The 16,580-nt window shown below is 34.4% G+C and overlaps 1 protein-coding gene across 1 annotated transcript; it reads left to right on the plus strand.

Annotated features, from left to right (window-relative positions):
* Window positions 1-10,300: 10,300 nt before the first annotated feature.
* Window positions 10,301-13,043, plus strand: LOC136201246 (galactan beta-1,4-galactosyltransferase GALS1). Its single transcript, XM_065991872.1, has 2 exons — window positions 10,301-11,563; window positions 12,596-13,043. Exons 1-2 carry the CDS (start codon window positions 10,431-10,433, stop codon window positions 12,945-12,947), a joined length of 1,485 nt encoding a protein of 494 aa, XP_065847944.1. The 5' UTR covers window positions 10,301-10,430; the 3' UTR covers window positions 12,948-13,043.
* The last annotated feature ends 3,537 nt before the right edge of the window (window positions 13,044-16,580 follow it).

Here is a 16,580-nt window from a genome sequence, read left to right on the forward strand (position 1 = left end):
TTCAACTATTGTGCCAGAATGGCTTGTGAACACTATTTATATGGATGCAAATCCATCATCTATTTAAGCTTCATTTTCAGGTTCAAAAAAAAAAATTAATTATATACATATTGTCAAATAAATTAAATATTTTTTAAGTAATTAATATTTTATATTAAACTTAAGCGGGCGGAGTGCTCCGGAATACCGACAGGACTAGTTAGGCAGTTTTAGGCTTAATATGAGCATTTGCAATCCTCCTCTTGCCGAATTATGAGGCCTCTATTGTGGTTGTGGACTTCATTTGGCTTGGTATAAGAGAGTTGTCTTTGAGCTTGACTCAATCACTGTTGTTGGATTATCAATTGGTGTTGTCTGTTAAAGGCTCGAGATTAGGAGGTGGTGTTTATAAATAGGGTGGCAACGGGGCGGGGAAAAATCGAAAACCGTGGGGATCCGAACTGATAGGGTCGGGGAAAAACCGAAAATTTTGGATACGGGATTGGAGGCGGGGGAAATTTTAGCCCCGAACATTAAAATTGGGCGGGGTGGGTATTACTATCCCCGAACCGCGGGGATCTGCAAACCGCCCCCGAAAAACCAACCGTAAAATCCCCGCAAATAAAATAAAATATTATATATATATATATATATATATATATATATATATATATATATATATAAGATAATTAGTATCTAAATGTGATTATTAATAAGTATTGTGATAAGTTAACTAATACTATTATCTACATACAACAATTTAATTTAGTTTTATTGCTGCTCTTGGTATATCACATGTATTTAAATATATCAGTACTAAATGCTGAGTTTTTTATTATATCAGTACTTTAATTTTGGATTATTGCTACTCTTGATATATCACATGTATTTAGATATACCAGTACTAAATGCTGAGTTTTTTTTATTATATCAGTACTGATACTGAATGCTAAGTTTTTTTTATTATATCAGTACTTTAATTTTATTTTATTACTGTTCTAAAGTTATGTTTTATAATTTCGTTTTGTTGCTGTTCTAAACTGATATTTTATATCAGTAACACATGGTGAATTTTAAATTTGGAGAATTTTTTTAATTTTATTTGGAGATTGGAGATTCCCCGAAACCCGTGGAGAACCGTGCGGGCGGGTGTGGGTGCGAAAAAATCCCCGAATATTTTTTTGGGGATCCCCTGAAACCGCCCCCGAAAATATTAGGGGCGGAATGGGGGATGCAAAACCGCCCCCGCCCCGTCCCGTTGTGAATACGTATTGTGAGGGTAATTACACAGCTGACTGGATGGCAAGTTTCATAAGGTATCTCTATTTGGATCATCACGAGTGTAGTGTGCCTCATACAAACCTTCTAGACATCTTGAAGAAAGATCGATGTGGTTTTATCTACCCTCGGACCTGATCTCTATCGCTTTTCTTTTTTTTTTTCTGTTTCTAGCCTCTATGCCTTCTTTCCACATAAAAATATATATTTTATATTAATTAATTAAAATTAAACTTTTATTATTAGTTATGAATTACACACTCCAATCAATTTTAAATATATTAAACAATTATATGTAGATTATTTTGTTTTTGTATAGCTTGTCCGGTTACACTTTTAGGTAAATTCTCTTCCAATTAAAGCTTTCTATGTACGTTATGACTCAAACTCGAGATCTAAATAAGCGACTTGAGACCTTTAACCACTCAAGTCAACCTTAATTGATATAGGTATATTATTTATTCATTTTATTGAATTATATTATATATTATTTTATTTATATTCATTAAAAATAATAAAATGATAAGCACCTAATATTTTAATTTATGAAAAAAAAAATCAATATTATTTCTAATTAAACATCTCTCTACAATAAAATATAATTAAAAATGCACATAAATTAAACTCTAGTAGAGTAGCTCTCACTTCTCTCTAGCTTCTCTTCCTACTTTTCTCTTCCAAAATTCTTCAGCTCTTCATCACCGTTATTACCGTTCAACGTTTTCAATCTTGCTTTCTGATTAGGTTTACTTAGAGGATGAAGAAAAAAGTTTGTCTTCCTTCTTCCTCCTCCCATTTATGTTAAAATTTCGTTTTTAGTTTCAGATCTATTTTTTCTTGTTAGTTTCAAGTCTATATTCCTTATTGAACTTCTTTTTCGGTTAGATCTACACATGTTAGCTATGTTTCCTTCATTTATTCCTTTTTCAGTCTTAGCAAGAGCGGAAAAGGTTCAGCTTGTCTGTAGATCTATAGATCTACGTGGTTGCAAAAAAAAAAGACTCAGATCCAAACGTTTGAAAGAACCTAAATGATGAAGTATGGACTAAAACGTTTTTTCAACGAGATTCGACTTACGAGAATGATATGATTTCTACTTTTGTTGTATTTGTACTTTTTTAATTGCTCTTTGTAGTCCTTTTAGAGCATCTCCAATAGAGGGTGCCCAAAAGAGTGCCAGCTGATGTGGCATTAGGTTTGACAACTTTTAAAGTGTGCCCCACTATTGGAGTGATTGTGAGTGCCAATGAAAGTTATCAATTTTAGGCAACCTTGCTTAACTATTTTTTAATATAAAATATATGGTCCCTTTCCTAGAAATAATAAAATATGCAACCTTTTATTTTTTTTGGTACCTGTTAAAGTAATTTTTTTTAGGCTTAAACCATACGCAGCCCCCTGAACTTGTCACTTTTAGTCATTTTGCCCTTTGAACTTACGGGACGACCCATTTGCCCCTTCAACTATTTAAAAGTGGTATTAGCAACCCCCTATTTTCATTATAACGTAAACAATTATGACATTTCTCATTGCAAGCACCAAGATCATAATAAAAAGGGTTGTGCACTACTAAAATAAGTTGCAAATGAGGTTAGTATAGACAATACACAAGTTCTCTTGTAAAAATTACATATATGGTTATGCACTACTAAAACAAGCTGCAAACGAGGTTATATATATGCAGGCTGGTTCCAACACTTCCATGAACACTTGTACTAATGTTGAAACTTCATTTTGTTTCCGTTATAATGAAAATAGGGGGTTGCTAATACCACTTTTAAATAGTTGAGGGGGCAAATAGGTCGTCCCGTAAGTTTATGGGGCAAAATGACCAAAATTGACAAGTTCAGGGGGCTGCATATGGTTTAAGCCTTTTTTTTTATTTAAATACTCTTGAAGTAAACTTAATTGTTGTGTAAAATTTCCACCTGCATTGAATGGTTAGTTGGAGTACATGAAAAAAATAAAACATTAAGGGGGCGTTTGGTTCACAAGGGGTAAGGGAAAAGGAATCAAGAAATGGAAATTAAAGGAAAGGAAAGGAATAACCATTAATTCCCCTATGTGTTTGGATATGGTTAAGAAAAGGAATGGGGCAAATGGAATCCAATTCCTTAGAGGGCATGGGGTAATGGCTTAACCTAAAGTGGGTAAAGGGAATGAGTTTTTTTTTGTAAACAAACAAGAACAAAGGGAATGAAACCCTCCCATTCACATTCCCATTCCTAAAGACCCCAAACCAAACGCCCCCTAAATTAATTGTTCTGTAGGAAATATTAAAGATTTCAGCTGAGTTGGAGCACTACGTAGAAGAAATGTTTGTAATGTTATTTACATTTAATATTTATAGTGTTAAATTTCATTTAATGTTTTTTAGTTATTTTCGTAATTTTTTAAAAGCAATAAATTTATATGCAATTTAAAAAGTTAAATTTCATTTAAAATTGTGTTTAATATTTATAATAAAATAATCATTTGTGGGATCATAATAGCAATTTTTCAAGCAACCTCTATTGAAATATTTTTTAAGTAAAAGTTGCTAAAAGTGATGTGGATGAGAGAGACAATAAATATTATATTTTGGGATTATGTGTTAAAGTTTTTTGACACTCTTTTGGACACCCTCTATTGATCAATACTCTTATTGCTTTTTGTAGTCTTCTATTTCTCTTTATGGATCTTGTACTGGCTGTAGCCTATATACAGGGCCGGTCCTGACAATTTAGGGGCCGTAGGCAAAATAAGTAATAAGGATCCTTTTAATATAAAATTTACTAATTAAAATATAAATATTGGACAGATCTTTTAATTTTTTTGTATGAATAGGTTTTCAGAAAGAATTAGATCATCCTGTATGATTTTATCACTATCTATATTAAAAAAAAGGGTAAAGTTCAAATAAAATCCCTGTGGTTTCACTAATTTTCAGATAAAGGACTGTGGTTTACTTTTTGTCAAAACAATGATTGAGGTTTCAAATTTGGATTAATGCTATTAAAACCATCTTTAACGACCTGAAAATGAAAATTTTCAAAAATTAAAGTTGTTCAATGTCATATTTTCTATGGAACTATATTTTCGATTTTCGAAAATCATCTTTTTTGGAACTTTCTCTCTCTAAACATTAACTTTCTATCTCTTTACCAAACATCATCTAAACAATCTCAAAATAAAAAAGTTGAAAAATTAAAGTTGCTTAGAATATTAGTAGTTCTTAAAATATGTCATTTTTTGAAGTCGTCAAAGGTGATTTTAATAGTATCAATCGAAAAAGTCCTTATTTTGTTAAAGTTAAAAACCTTCATCCTCGTTTTGACAAAAAGTAAACCACAGTCTTTTATCTGAAAATTAGTGAAACCACAGGGGTTTTATTTGAACTTTACCCTAAAAAAATTTAACTTTCATATATACATATAACACTTAAAAAAAAGAAATTTAGACCCTTCTAATCTTGGGTTGTAGACCAGCGCATTCCAAATCTAGACCCAGAACCGAGAGTGATTTTATTTCTTTTAATTTTCATATTGTATCAGTACTTTTTAATAAACGGGATGATATATAATATTTTTATAAAAAAAATACACATAAATTTAAGCAATGAAGAGGCTATTATTGTGAAACACATGTAAAGAATTGAAACCACAAAGAATGGGGTTGGTGATTTGTCGGTTAATTATAGAGAAATAGAAAAATAAATAAATATGTTACTTTCAAATAAAATAAATAAAAATGAATCATATGTTAAAACTAATTCTGTCTTTAGCATATGGTGTCAAATGTGGGGACATATTGAGCTGTGTATATGGTTTTTGTTTGTTTGATCACTCAATCAATTAATAATGCATAATGCATTTCTATTTCTATTTCTTTTTTCAACCATACATGTTTTAGGCCCTCTTATATATTTTCCTAATTCAAATCATTAGCAAAAATTAAACCTTTTCATACCAAACCTCTTGAAAGATTGACATGTGTTTCTTGGCGGACCGGTAGATAAATATCGTGGATCACCACACTGTTGTTGTTCTGTTGGATCGAATATTCTCTATATCTCTCCTCACAGAGCGAAGGAGTCACCAATCGAAGCAAGAAGGTAGTCATATGGGATCCCTCGAATTAACGTCGTCTCAAAATAATGTGCCCATAACTCGATATTGAGATCCCCGGACGTGAACGTCGGCAAAGATTTAGCAGAAGGTTGTGCTTGGTCCTTTGGATTTTGGTAGAAAAGGTGTAATAAATTGGGTAAAGAAGAGTCAAGTGGCCTTTAAACCATTTTGGCCTCTCAGCCACAACTTTGCAGCGTGGGCCGGATGGCTCTTTACGCTTTGAAGGTAAATCTTCTTAGTGTCCCTAATCTATATTGGGGCTACCAAGTTTGAATTCTCCTCTCATTCTTTTGGCTTATCCTCCTCGTCGTAGGTCGCCTCCACCTCGAGATTTGTTAAATCTACATGCTTCAGATAATCGTGAAAATGAGCTTCTATGACCGAGTTACATGCACCATTAGAAATTGAAAGTAAGATAAAAAGTAAAAGAAAAGAGGTAAATCTGCATCTTTCTCTTCTAGGACAAACGTGTATTTCCTCAACTCCTTATCGAAGTCAACAAGATGGTCTCAGACATGAAGGCTTTTATGGCGAATTGGGTATCTCCATTTCTTCGTATGCATCTAGGACATGATCTCTAAATGCTCTATTTCCATATATGTTAAATCGGCCCTCATTACTACAGCTGTAAATGAGTCGAGCCGCTCATGAGCGGCTTGGTGTTCAGCTCGATAAAAGCTCGGCTAGGTTCGACTCGATTTTTTAATGAGCCGCTCGTGAGTACGATTTTCAAGCTCAGTTTGTAAACGAGCCGAGCTTGAGCAGACCAAAGCCCGGCTCGAAAGCTCGCGAGCAAGCTCGATTAGAGACTCGTGAACAAGTTCGATAAAAGCCCGTGAGTTAACTCAATTATAATATTTATATATTTATAAAAATAAAGTTTAGTAATATGTATAAATTTATACTACAAGTATACCCAATTAATGGCCCATTAGTCCTGACCCATTTGTTCGTGAACACCATAAACGAGCTCGTTCGTGAGCAAAACAAACGAGTTGCTTGTGATCAAAGCTCACGAGCACAAGAAATGAGCTTTTCATAGAAAAATAAACGAGCTGCTCGTGAGCAAAGTTCGCGAGCACAACGAATGAGCTGCTCATGAATAAATAAAATGAGTTGTTCGTGAGCAAGCTCGTGAGCTCGATAAACGAGATCGGCTCGTGAACAATCGAGCTGTTAACCGAGCCGAGCTCAAACAGCAAATTGAGCTCGAACCGAGCTCGAGCTCGATAAGAATTTGTCGAGCCGAGCTCGAGCAGGCCAAAGCTCGGCTCGGCTCGTTTACAACCCTATTCATTACCTTTACTAAGTTTCCTCCCATATTTCGTGGAGGCAGTTTCTAGTCCACTTTCATCTTGATGAAAAAGGTATTCATATTTCTTAACTCGAAAGGTTTAATCAGAGAAATATTGGAACCCTTTCAATTTGGTGGAAAAAAAAGATCCTCTATCTTGATTCAGATGAAAGAAAGACCATGTGGCTAATTAACGGCCTCAACAATTAGATGCCTAGACCTTGCCAAATCCATTACGCAAGTATTAGCTCCATCTAGGCATTAGGATGAATCTATTTTGGGCAAAGCCCTAGGTACTGCAACACGTCGATGATTAACTCCGATAATAGATAAGATAACCATTAACTAGATGAATAATGAAGATGGACGCCGGTGGGAGATGCATCATATCATTGGCTGGCAGTCAGACATTCACAACCTTTCTACCACAGGTGTGCCTCGTACAGCTCAATGATCCTAGTCGGTGTTATGAAGGAGACCATCTCATCGACTCTATGAGTCTTTTTCTGAGCCTTAGAGGAGGAAGCTTTTGTGGCCATTTAATAAGAAGAAAGATACTTGAGAGAACTTACCAAGTTTGCAGAAGATGAAGAATTTTGGGAAAAATCAAAATCGTATAGAATAGAGATCAAAGACTGAGAATGGTGAAATTTCACCCACAACGCTTTTTATAGAGGGTAAGAGAAATGTTTTATAACACACATTGGACATGTATCTCCTTATTACTCAGGAAAGGGGAAACAATGTGCTGTCTAGGGAAGTGGAAGTGTATGCTCTAGCTTTAAAAATCTAGATTTAGCTTAGGGGGGCTTCTGATAACATAAGTGAATATTTTGTTGGGTGTAGTTCATAGGCATTGGTTATTGTATTTTTGTGTATACACACTATTTGTGTCACATTAATAAAGACATTAATCTAGTTCATTTATATCTTATGCTATAATATGATTAGAGAATCCATCAATTAACAATCGTAAAACCATATCCCAAGTTTATTCTATCATGGGAATGATTAGAATCACATACTTATATATTCGATGACTGTATGGTAGTAATTCATACTAGCCATAGTACTTGTTAAGTCAGTTAAGGATATAGGTACATGTTGCATACATATGACTATATCGATCCGCTCGAGAAAACTACATGGTGGTTATTGTTGAAACACCTTTCCACATGATTTTGATTTGACAAAATTATTTAAGTTAATCCCATGATTAAGACAATTAAATTTAAGTGCTTTGATTTAATTGTACTAATGTGTTTGTTCAATGTTGAGTAAGTAAACTGACTAGAACAGGAACTAAGTGTTCATAAAAAGAAAGACAGAACGAAGTCAACATAAGTAAAGACACACAGCAGAAGCTGAGTTGAGTGTAACTCAGCCTCGTTAAAAGAAAAGTCTTCTTCAGAATAACGCTTGAAGGCAAAGCCGATCAAAGAAGCTGAGTAAGATGTAACTCAGTCTCGATAAAGGAAATCTTAAAGGCAAAGTCAAACAATCAAGCTGTGTATTCGTCAGGTCAGTGCAAATGATCCGTTTACTAAAAGACAAGGTCCGACAGATCTCTGCGACAAATCAGAAGCCTCGAAAATGTGATCAAAGACCTTTTCGAGATGCATGGACCGTCTGGCGTTTGGCAAGAAGACAAACCTGTCACTAGAAGACGAAACCTGGTACAAGAAGACGAAACTGGCAAGCCTGCTTCCTGCGTAAATCAGAAGACAGGATTGGCCTGCGATTCTGAATGCTGACCATCCAATGACAAAAGAAGACCGTTACTTCTAACGGATATGTCGGAATTCAAATAATTTGAAGCTTCAGAATCCACTATAAAAGGACAAGTTCATCACTTGGATTCCAACGACACATACAAGCAAAAAAACAGACAGAAAAACAAATCTTCACAAGAGTGAAAATCCAAAATAGAAGCTGTCTGAAAAGAAAGCAAGTTCTTACACCCAATTTTCAATCATTGTGTAAAAGTCTAGAGTGAATTTGTATTCATCTAAAGTGTTCTTCATTTAGAGAGAACAATCTTGTATCAATTGTAAAGGTTAGAAGAGTGAAGCTGAGTACTCGGTGTTAGTACTCAGCGGTAGAGAAAATCCGAGTCCTGCATAGTAAAAACCTACAAGAATGTATCGAAAAGAAGTTAATAAAAACCTACAATTATTTAACACGAGTCCTGCATAGTAATCTGAATAAATATTGCTCTAGAGGGCCTAAACCAACAAGTGAGAGTCCGTCTCAAGACTAAACTTATCTATACATATCTTTAAAACAACCGAGAGCCTTTCTGAAACTCAAAATCTATGTCGTTATTATGCGAAATATAAAGAAAACCTAATATAATTATTGTACAATTTTTTTAGAATAAAAGGTTTAGATAATGTAGATGTATCCATTCCCAATGTCATAACAAACCGCAAACACTGATGAACATTTAAAAGTGAAATTTACAAATTACCTATCAATAAGTGATACCGTAAGGAATATTTTATGGAAACATCTTTTGTGCGTGGATCAATGTCACCTTTCGGATCCATAACACTCACAGTAATCGTCCGATTTGGAGAAAAAAATATTCCTAAAAGATGCGAACAACACCCTCCAGCCACGTGGAAGAATATCCACCATCCGCTCCAGTAGTCATACGACTGAGAAAGGAAAACCGTGGGATCAAGATAAACGGTTATGCAATGAACATGAGGTACAGATAAAAGTGTGTCGCCTGACACCTCTAAGGCCCGAAGGCCTCAGACCCAATGAAACAAGGACATCTCGCAGCACGCTTGCTACATGACAGGGTGCACCACTTGACATCATCATAGTCTGAACATGACAGGGCCAACCGAAGGTTGACATATGTCTGATGACTCATTAGGACATATTCTTAGAATGACGACAATTACTCCCGACAACCACTATAATTAGAAAATGTATATTATCCACATAAGGTATGTAAACACATCAATTAACGATACTCTTATTATCCTCAACCTTCCTTCAATATTTGCTAACTTAAACATCAGATGTGGTTTACCAGACGTCGGTTTCTCTTTGACGAACTGCTATTCTTATTAGGAAGACGGTTTTCGAATTTTTTTTATATTACACGATATCAATAAAGATTAAATTTTGATAAAGTGAAGAATCATACCTCAAACCCGAGAAACAGAGATCTCACTCATTACCGGGCCAATCCTAGTTGGCATTATTACAAAAAAATTCCTTTTTGATGAAAACATTATCACACAATTATTAATCATGGGATCTATTTTGGAATAATTAATTTAGGAACTTGATTGATTTAAATCAATTTTATTTGGAGGATATAAATTCATAGCCCATACTTATTATTGTATTTTAGCTAAGAAATGATAAATGTATGCCACATAAAGACTAAAATAAAGATAGATGATAAACGATTAATCAACCAAAGCGTAAGAATCCGTTGGAGTTAGTGTTTGTGGGGTCCACCGTAACATAATCATAAGGGCCAGCCTGGAATCTCATCAATCAACACCCACCACTCATTCTCATCGGACGGTCCATATTCAGTGGCAGTTTCGTAATAAAACAGAGATCCAGACCTATATTTGTAATCATAAAGCAAAAGGAAAAGGCCTTTTCTTTTCTTTACTCTTTGGAGAGTGTTTCTGTCGGTTACATGAGTATGTGGACTCTACTTTGACCATTCAGTCTCTGCATTTTCACCACCACCGTCAACCGACAAACTCTCCGCCACCGCCACCGCCACCGCCACCATGAGGAAGGACAACATTCCGACGATCTCCTCTGTCACCGGAGCTGGTAAACTACCGCCGTGCTTTGAGACGAAGCCATTAGTCGCTACATTTGTTGCTCTGACTCTGGTAATGCTCATCTGGAATCTTCCTCCTTATTACCAGAATCTGTTATCTACTACTCGCGCTTGCTCCGCTCCTACCGCTGCCTCCACTACCTCCTCCGCCGTCGCATCATCTAATATTTCCTCATTGCCGATTACTGCCTCAGTATCTGAACAGAAATACTCTACTCCTGTTGTTGACAAAAACAAGCGGATCTTCCAAGCGTACGGTAACGCCGCCGCGCTGTTTGTTCAGATGGGAGCGTACCGTGGTGGACCGAGGACATTCGCGGTCGTCGGACTTGCTTCGAAGCCGATTCATGTGTTCGGGAAACCGTGGTATAAATGTGAGTGGATCTCCAACAACGGTTCTTCAATTAGAGCTAAGGCGTATAAGATTCTTCCAGATTGGGGATATGGACGCGTATACACTGTTGTAGTTGTCAATTGTACGTTCCCGGTGAATCCTAACCACGACAATGCAGGTGGAAAACTGATGTTGAATGCTTATTACGGTGAATCTCCGAGGAAGTTCGAGAAATTTGTAGCGTTAGAGGAATCACCGGGGAGCTATGAGGAAACGAAGTATCATCCGCCGTACAAGTATGAGTATCTTTACTGTGGATCTTCTTTGTATGGAAATTTGAGTGCGGCTAGAGTCAGAGAATGGATAGCTTACCACGCCTGGTTCTTTGGACCTAGTTCGCATTTCGTGTTTCACGATGCCGGTGGAGTGAGTCCTGAAGTTAGAGCTGCGCTTGAGCCTTGGGTGCGAGCTGGAAGAGCTACGGTTCAGGACATTAGAGGTCAGGCTGAGTTCGATGGATATTATTATAACCAGTTTTTAGTGGTAAACGATTGCTTGCACAGATATCGGCACGCTGCGAATTGGACGTTTTACTTTGATGTGGATGAGTATATCTATTTGCCCGCCGGAAATACTCTGGAATCGGTTCTCAAAGAGTTCTCCGACTATACTCAGTTCACAATTGAGCAGAATCCAATGTCTAGCGCGCTCTGTTTGAACAATTCCACCGCCAATTATTCCAGGTAATTACAATTATGGTTAATTTTGATGCTTAATTTACTATTATTAGAAGTTTCAAATTTTTTCCTCATTTTTTTTGGAAGGTATTTGTAAAAAATAGTAGTATTAATTTTTATTTAGGCATAACACTCTCTACGGTAATTCAGTTAGAACCTTAAACTATCAAAATCATTTCGTTCCGTTAAAATCTTAAACTATCAAAATCATCAATTAAATTTTTTATAATAAAAATCATTATCTTAAAAATCAGTGTGACTATTTGACATGCACTTTAATTAGGACCGTAAATGAGCTAAGTGTTTGGCTCGGTAAATGAGCTAAGTGTTTGGTTCGATAAAAGCTCGGTCGTGTTCGGATCAATGTATAAATGAGTAGAGCTTGAGCACGGTGAAATTTGGATCGAAAACTTGCGGACGGACTCAATTATAGTTTTATGAATAAGTTCATCAGCAAGTTGGATTATAATGTATATGAACACACTCGTGAGCAAACTTGTTTTTTTTTAATAATAATATTTATATAAAAGGGAATGTAAAACTACGGTAATTTTGTGTGAACTTCAGTTTTATATAATACAAAAATATGTAGTTTTGTGTTAAAAAAAATTCAAATCATTATAATTAATGAGTTGTTCGCGAACAAAGTTTATGAAATGAATTAACGAGTTGATCGTTAACAAGCTTACGAACAGTTCGTGAGTAGTTTACGAACAAAATGTTGAGCTCGAGCTCGTTAGTTTTATGACGAGCCGAGCATGAGTATGTCAAAGCTCGGCTCGGTTAGAGCTTTAACTGTAATGATCTCTATGTTGGTTCAAAATGAGTTTGTGGAAGAGAGTCTAAAACTCTTCAATTGAGTTTGTAAGAGAGTCTGAAAATGTTCAACAATATGGTTTTCGATAAGGATTGATGATTTTTGTTTAGGATAGGGATTCATTAGTGATTTTTGTTTAGGATAGGGATTTTTGTTTAATTCGGAGAGCAGATGAATCTTATTAACAATATATTAAATTGTGGATGTAACGAATGAAACAGGGAATGGGGATTCGAGAAGCTGTTATTCCGCGAATCAAGAACCGGAATTCGTCGCGATCGAAAATACGCAATCCAAGCAAAGAACGCATACGCAACAGGAGTCCACATGTCGGAAAATGTAGTCGGAAAAACACTGCACAAAACCGAGACGAAGATCCGTTATTACCATTACCACAATTCAATTCAAGTAAAAGGAGAACTATGCAGAGAATTTGTTCCAGAATCAGGTAAGCAAAAAGGAACTTTGTATAATAAGCTCCCATATGTGTATGATGATAATATGAAGAAGCTAGTCAGCACTATTAAGGAATTCGAGCGAAATACAATTGGAACTGGAAATGTACAGAGTTAGGTAATTAAATTAAATTAAATTCACTTAGTATTTTTTATTTATTTTGATTCATCACGATTTATATATATAATATAGTTATTTATTGTTTGAGATTCATTTATCTGATCTTCCTCAAACTTTACTTTCTTCCTTAATCATTCCTTCCTCTTGCCCCATATTTGTGGTCACATATTGGGCAACAAATGGTGGCGGAGATTTACATTTACAGTTTGCTTTTTCTATTTTTTTTTTTTAAGAAAAAAGAAAAGAAAAGTAAGCGTTTAATTTGTAGGAAAAATAACACGTAGTGATGTTAGTAATTAAAAATTGACAGGTTTGAGGTTCGATTCCCCACTCCGTCAAAATTTAGCCCTCATTGGTAGGTGATCTGTAAATTCCACTGTAAACCCTCATCGAGGTTTTTGGTTTGTCCTGATCTTGGGAGTGGGTAGACCTACGTTTACCTAAACTTTTTGTTACGAAAAAAAAAGTAATTAAAAATTGGCTTAATACATCGAGAAAGCTTGATTTTCTGAATTTTCAAAGTGTTTTGATTGTCCGTTCAACGTTCTGATGGTCATCCAACTTGCTTAAAGTGTAATGGCTTAATACATCATTTGCCCTCTGAATTTGTCCAAAAAGCTTGATTGGTCCCCTGAACTTTCAAAGTGTTCCGATAGCCCCCTGAACTTGCATAAAATGTTCACTTAGCCCCCTGAACTTGCGTAAAATGTAATCAATTGATCACTCGATCGCAAAAAAGTAAGTTAAATGTGAAAGATGTATTCTCCGAGTCTTAAAAAAAGTAAAACGACTAAAATCGGGATATACGGTTCTAATATTAGAGAAGACAAGTTTTATAGTTGAGTAAGTAATAACTTCATTTTTAATCTATTTTTTAATTATGTAATAACATTCTAAGATGCATGGAATACATCTTTCGCATTTAACTTACTTTTTTGCGACCGAGTTATCAATTGATTGCATTTTACGCAAGTTTAGGGGGCTAAGTGAACATTTTATGCAAGTTCAGGGGGCTATCGGAATACTTTAAAAGTTCAGGGGGCCAATCAAACTTTTTGAATAAGTTCAGAGGGCAAATGATGTATTAAGCCAAGTGTAATTAATTAATTATTTGATAAGTTGTATGTAGATTGGGTTTTGTCCCCACTTTGTAACGTTGTTATATGATTTAAGAATAGATTAAAATATATTAAAAATAAAGTTTTTGCTTATTCAACCATAAGATGTATGGAACAGATATGGGAATACCTTTCAGGGTACCCGGTTCCTGTTATCCGTCATAAATATTTTATATATTAAAAAATATTATTGTTTTTTAAATTTAAGATGTGTGATTCAAACCCTACCATTTTGTTCTTCAACCATTGAGTGATGCCATTAAACTACTTTTTTTTTTTTTTTTATTGACTAAGATTCAATTTGTTCAATTTTTAGATAAGTGATTTATTAAATTTATACTTTGTTAGATGTAATATTTTTTGTTTTATATATTGATTCTTAACGGGTAAGGATACCCGCGAATTAAATGGGACAGATATGAGATGCAAAACTTATACCCGTTAGGGTAATGGGATGGATACATATAATTAAAAAATAAACAGGTAAGGGTTTGGGATAGACACTACCTGCGGGTACCCTTCCCGTTGTCATTCCTAGTCAGGATTCGACCATTTGGTCTAAGAGCATCTCCAATGCAAACACCCTTCAAAGTTGTCAAAACTTAACAAATCATTTTAAAATATATTATTTTATTTCTCTCTCATCCATATCACTTTTAGCAACTTTTTTTTTTAAAAGCTTCAATGTTAAGTAACTCTAAAAGTTGTAAATGTGATCTCACAAATCATTATTTTATATATAATTTATTTTAATTATAAATATTACCATAAAATTCCATCAATTAGGCAACTAAATCATTTTTTATATTAAAAAAAAAGTAAGAGGTCCAAAAATTGGCAACATTACTATAATCATTTAAGAAATTTTTGTTACTTCAATGTAAAGGTACTCTTTCAAGCATCCTCCACCTCGTCAAGCACTATTCCAAACCTCTCGCATTGGAGATGCTCTAAGGAGCTCTGATAACATGTTATAAAATTGTTTGAACTAAAAATTTATGTCATAGAATGATCTAAAAGATTAAACTAATAGTTAAGACACAATAATATGCTTACTTTGTTTGACAAAATAAATATTATTTAGTTTATTTTTTTTATCATTGAATGACAGAGTGTAAAATTAATCAAATAATAAAAACACACAAAATAATATTTACTTTGCTAAAAACAAAGTAGCATGAGCTCTACCTATGTTAATATCTCACAACAACAATGGTAATAGTAGTATTTTTTGGGTGCCCGCTATGGTTACTTTGTTTTTTATAAAGTACCGTTACTTGGTGTGGTTTTCACCATTGGATATGGTAATAGTAGTATTTTTTGGGTGCCCGCTATGGTTACTTTGTTTTTTACAAAGTACCGTTACTTGGTGTGGTTTTCACCATTGGATTAATTTTATGCTCTATCATCCAATGGTGAAAACCACACCAAGTAACGGTACTTTGTAAAAAACAAAGTAACCATAGCGAACACCGTATTTTTTGTTATTCCATTTATTTTCTTGGCTTTTCTCATAAAACTACCTGTTTTTATCCATGTTTCCAATGTCAGAATAAAGTAGAGACTTCTCAATTTACAGACAAATTTATAGAATTTATAGTTTTGATTGGATTGAGAATTCAACTTTAAACTTTACAAGTAACTATTCTTAACTCCTTGCTATTTGGATAATCTAACCTCACATCAACTCTCATTTATCTATGGATAATATCTAAATTTGTCTCTATTTAAATGTGCAAATTCACTAATAACATATGAATTTAATATTTCCAAACAAAGATTAATTTTAGGGTTAAGGTGCAAAAATACTCATAACGTTTTGGACCAGGAGCAATTTTACCCTTAACGTCTAAAATGGTACAATTTTACCCCTAACGTTGGAAGCCAAGAGCAATTTTACCCCTAACGTTGATAAATTGGGTCAATTTCAAACACTATTATAGAACACAGATATTTTTGTTCATTATTCTACACCAATTGCATAATAATTCGTTCTAAAAAAGGATTTCATGTTTTTTATAATTTAATAATAGAATTTGAGATTAATATTCATAAATTCGGTGGATTTTTTGAATTTTTTTTTATCTAATCCGTACAGAAAGACAGTATATTTTTTATTTTTTTATTTTTTTCACATCCCAATGAATGTTTGTGATTTGTTACTGATAAAATGACACACGTATGAAGTGTAGATAACAAGATTCATGATCGAGAAGACAGTTTGATGAATTATTTCTCAAATTGATCCAATTTATTAACGTTAGGGGTAAAATTGCTCTTGGCTTCCAACGTTAGGGGTAAAATTGCACCATTTTAGACGTTAGGGGTAAAATTACCCCTGACCCAAAACGTTAAGGGTATTTTTGCACCTTAACCCTTAATTTTACCTAATAGAAAATTTAAACAAATTGGATTGATGATATCATTTTATAAAAATCACGATGTACATGGTCTGATAGAATAACCTTTTCCAAAATAATAGCAGTCAACGCCACATGGACCAATTAAGGAG

The sequence above is a fragment of the Euphorbia lathyris genome, chromosome 7, assembly GCF_963576675.1.
Source record: "Euphorbia lathyris chromosome 7, ddEupLath1.1, whole genome shotgun sequence".
Lineage (NCBI taxonomy): Eukaryota > Viridiplantae > Streptophyta > Magnoliopsida > Malpighiales > Euphorbiaceae > Euphorbia > Euphorbia lathyris.

Excerpts from the sequence above, each read along its gene's own strand:
- LOC136201246 (XM_065991872.1), top strand. The coding sequence starts at position 10,431 with ATGAGGAAGGACAACATTCCGACGATCTCCTCTGTCACCGGAGCTGGT. Across the intron at positions 11,564-12,595 it reads TCCACCGCCAATTATTCCAG|GGAATGGGGATTCGAGAAGC; the intron begins GTAATTACAATT and ends CGAATGAAACAG.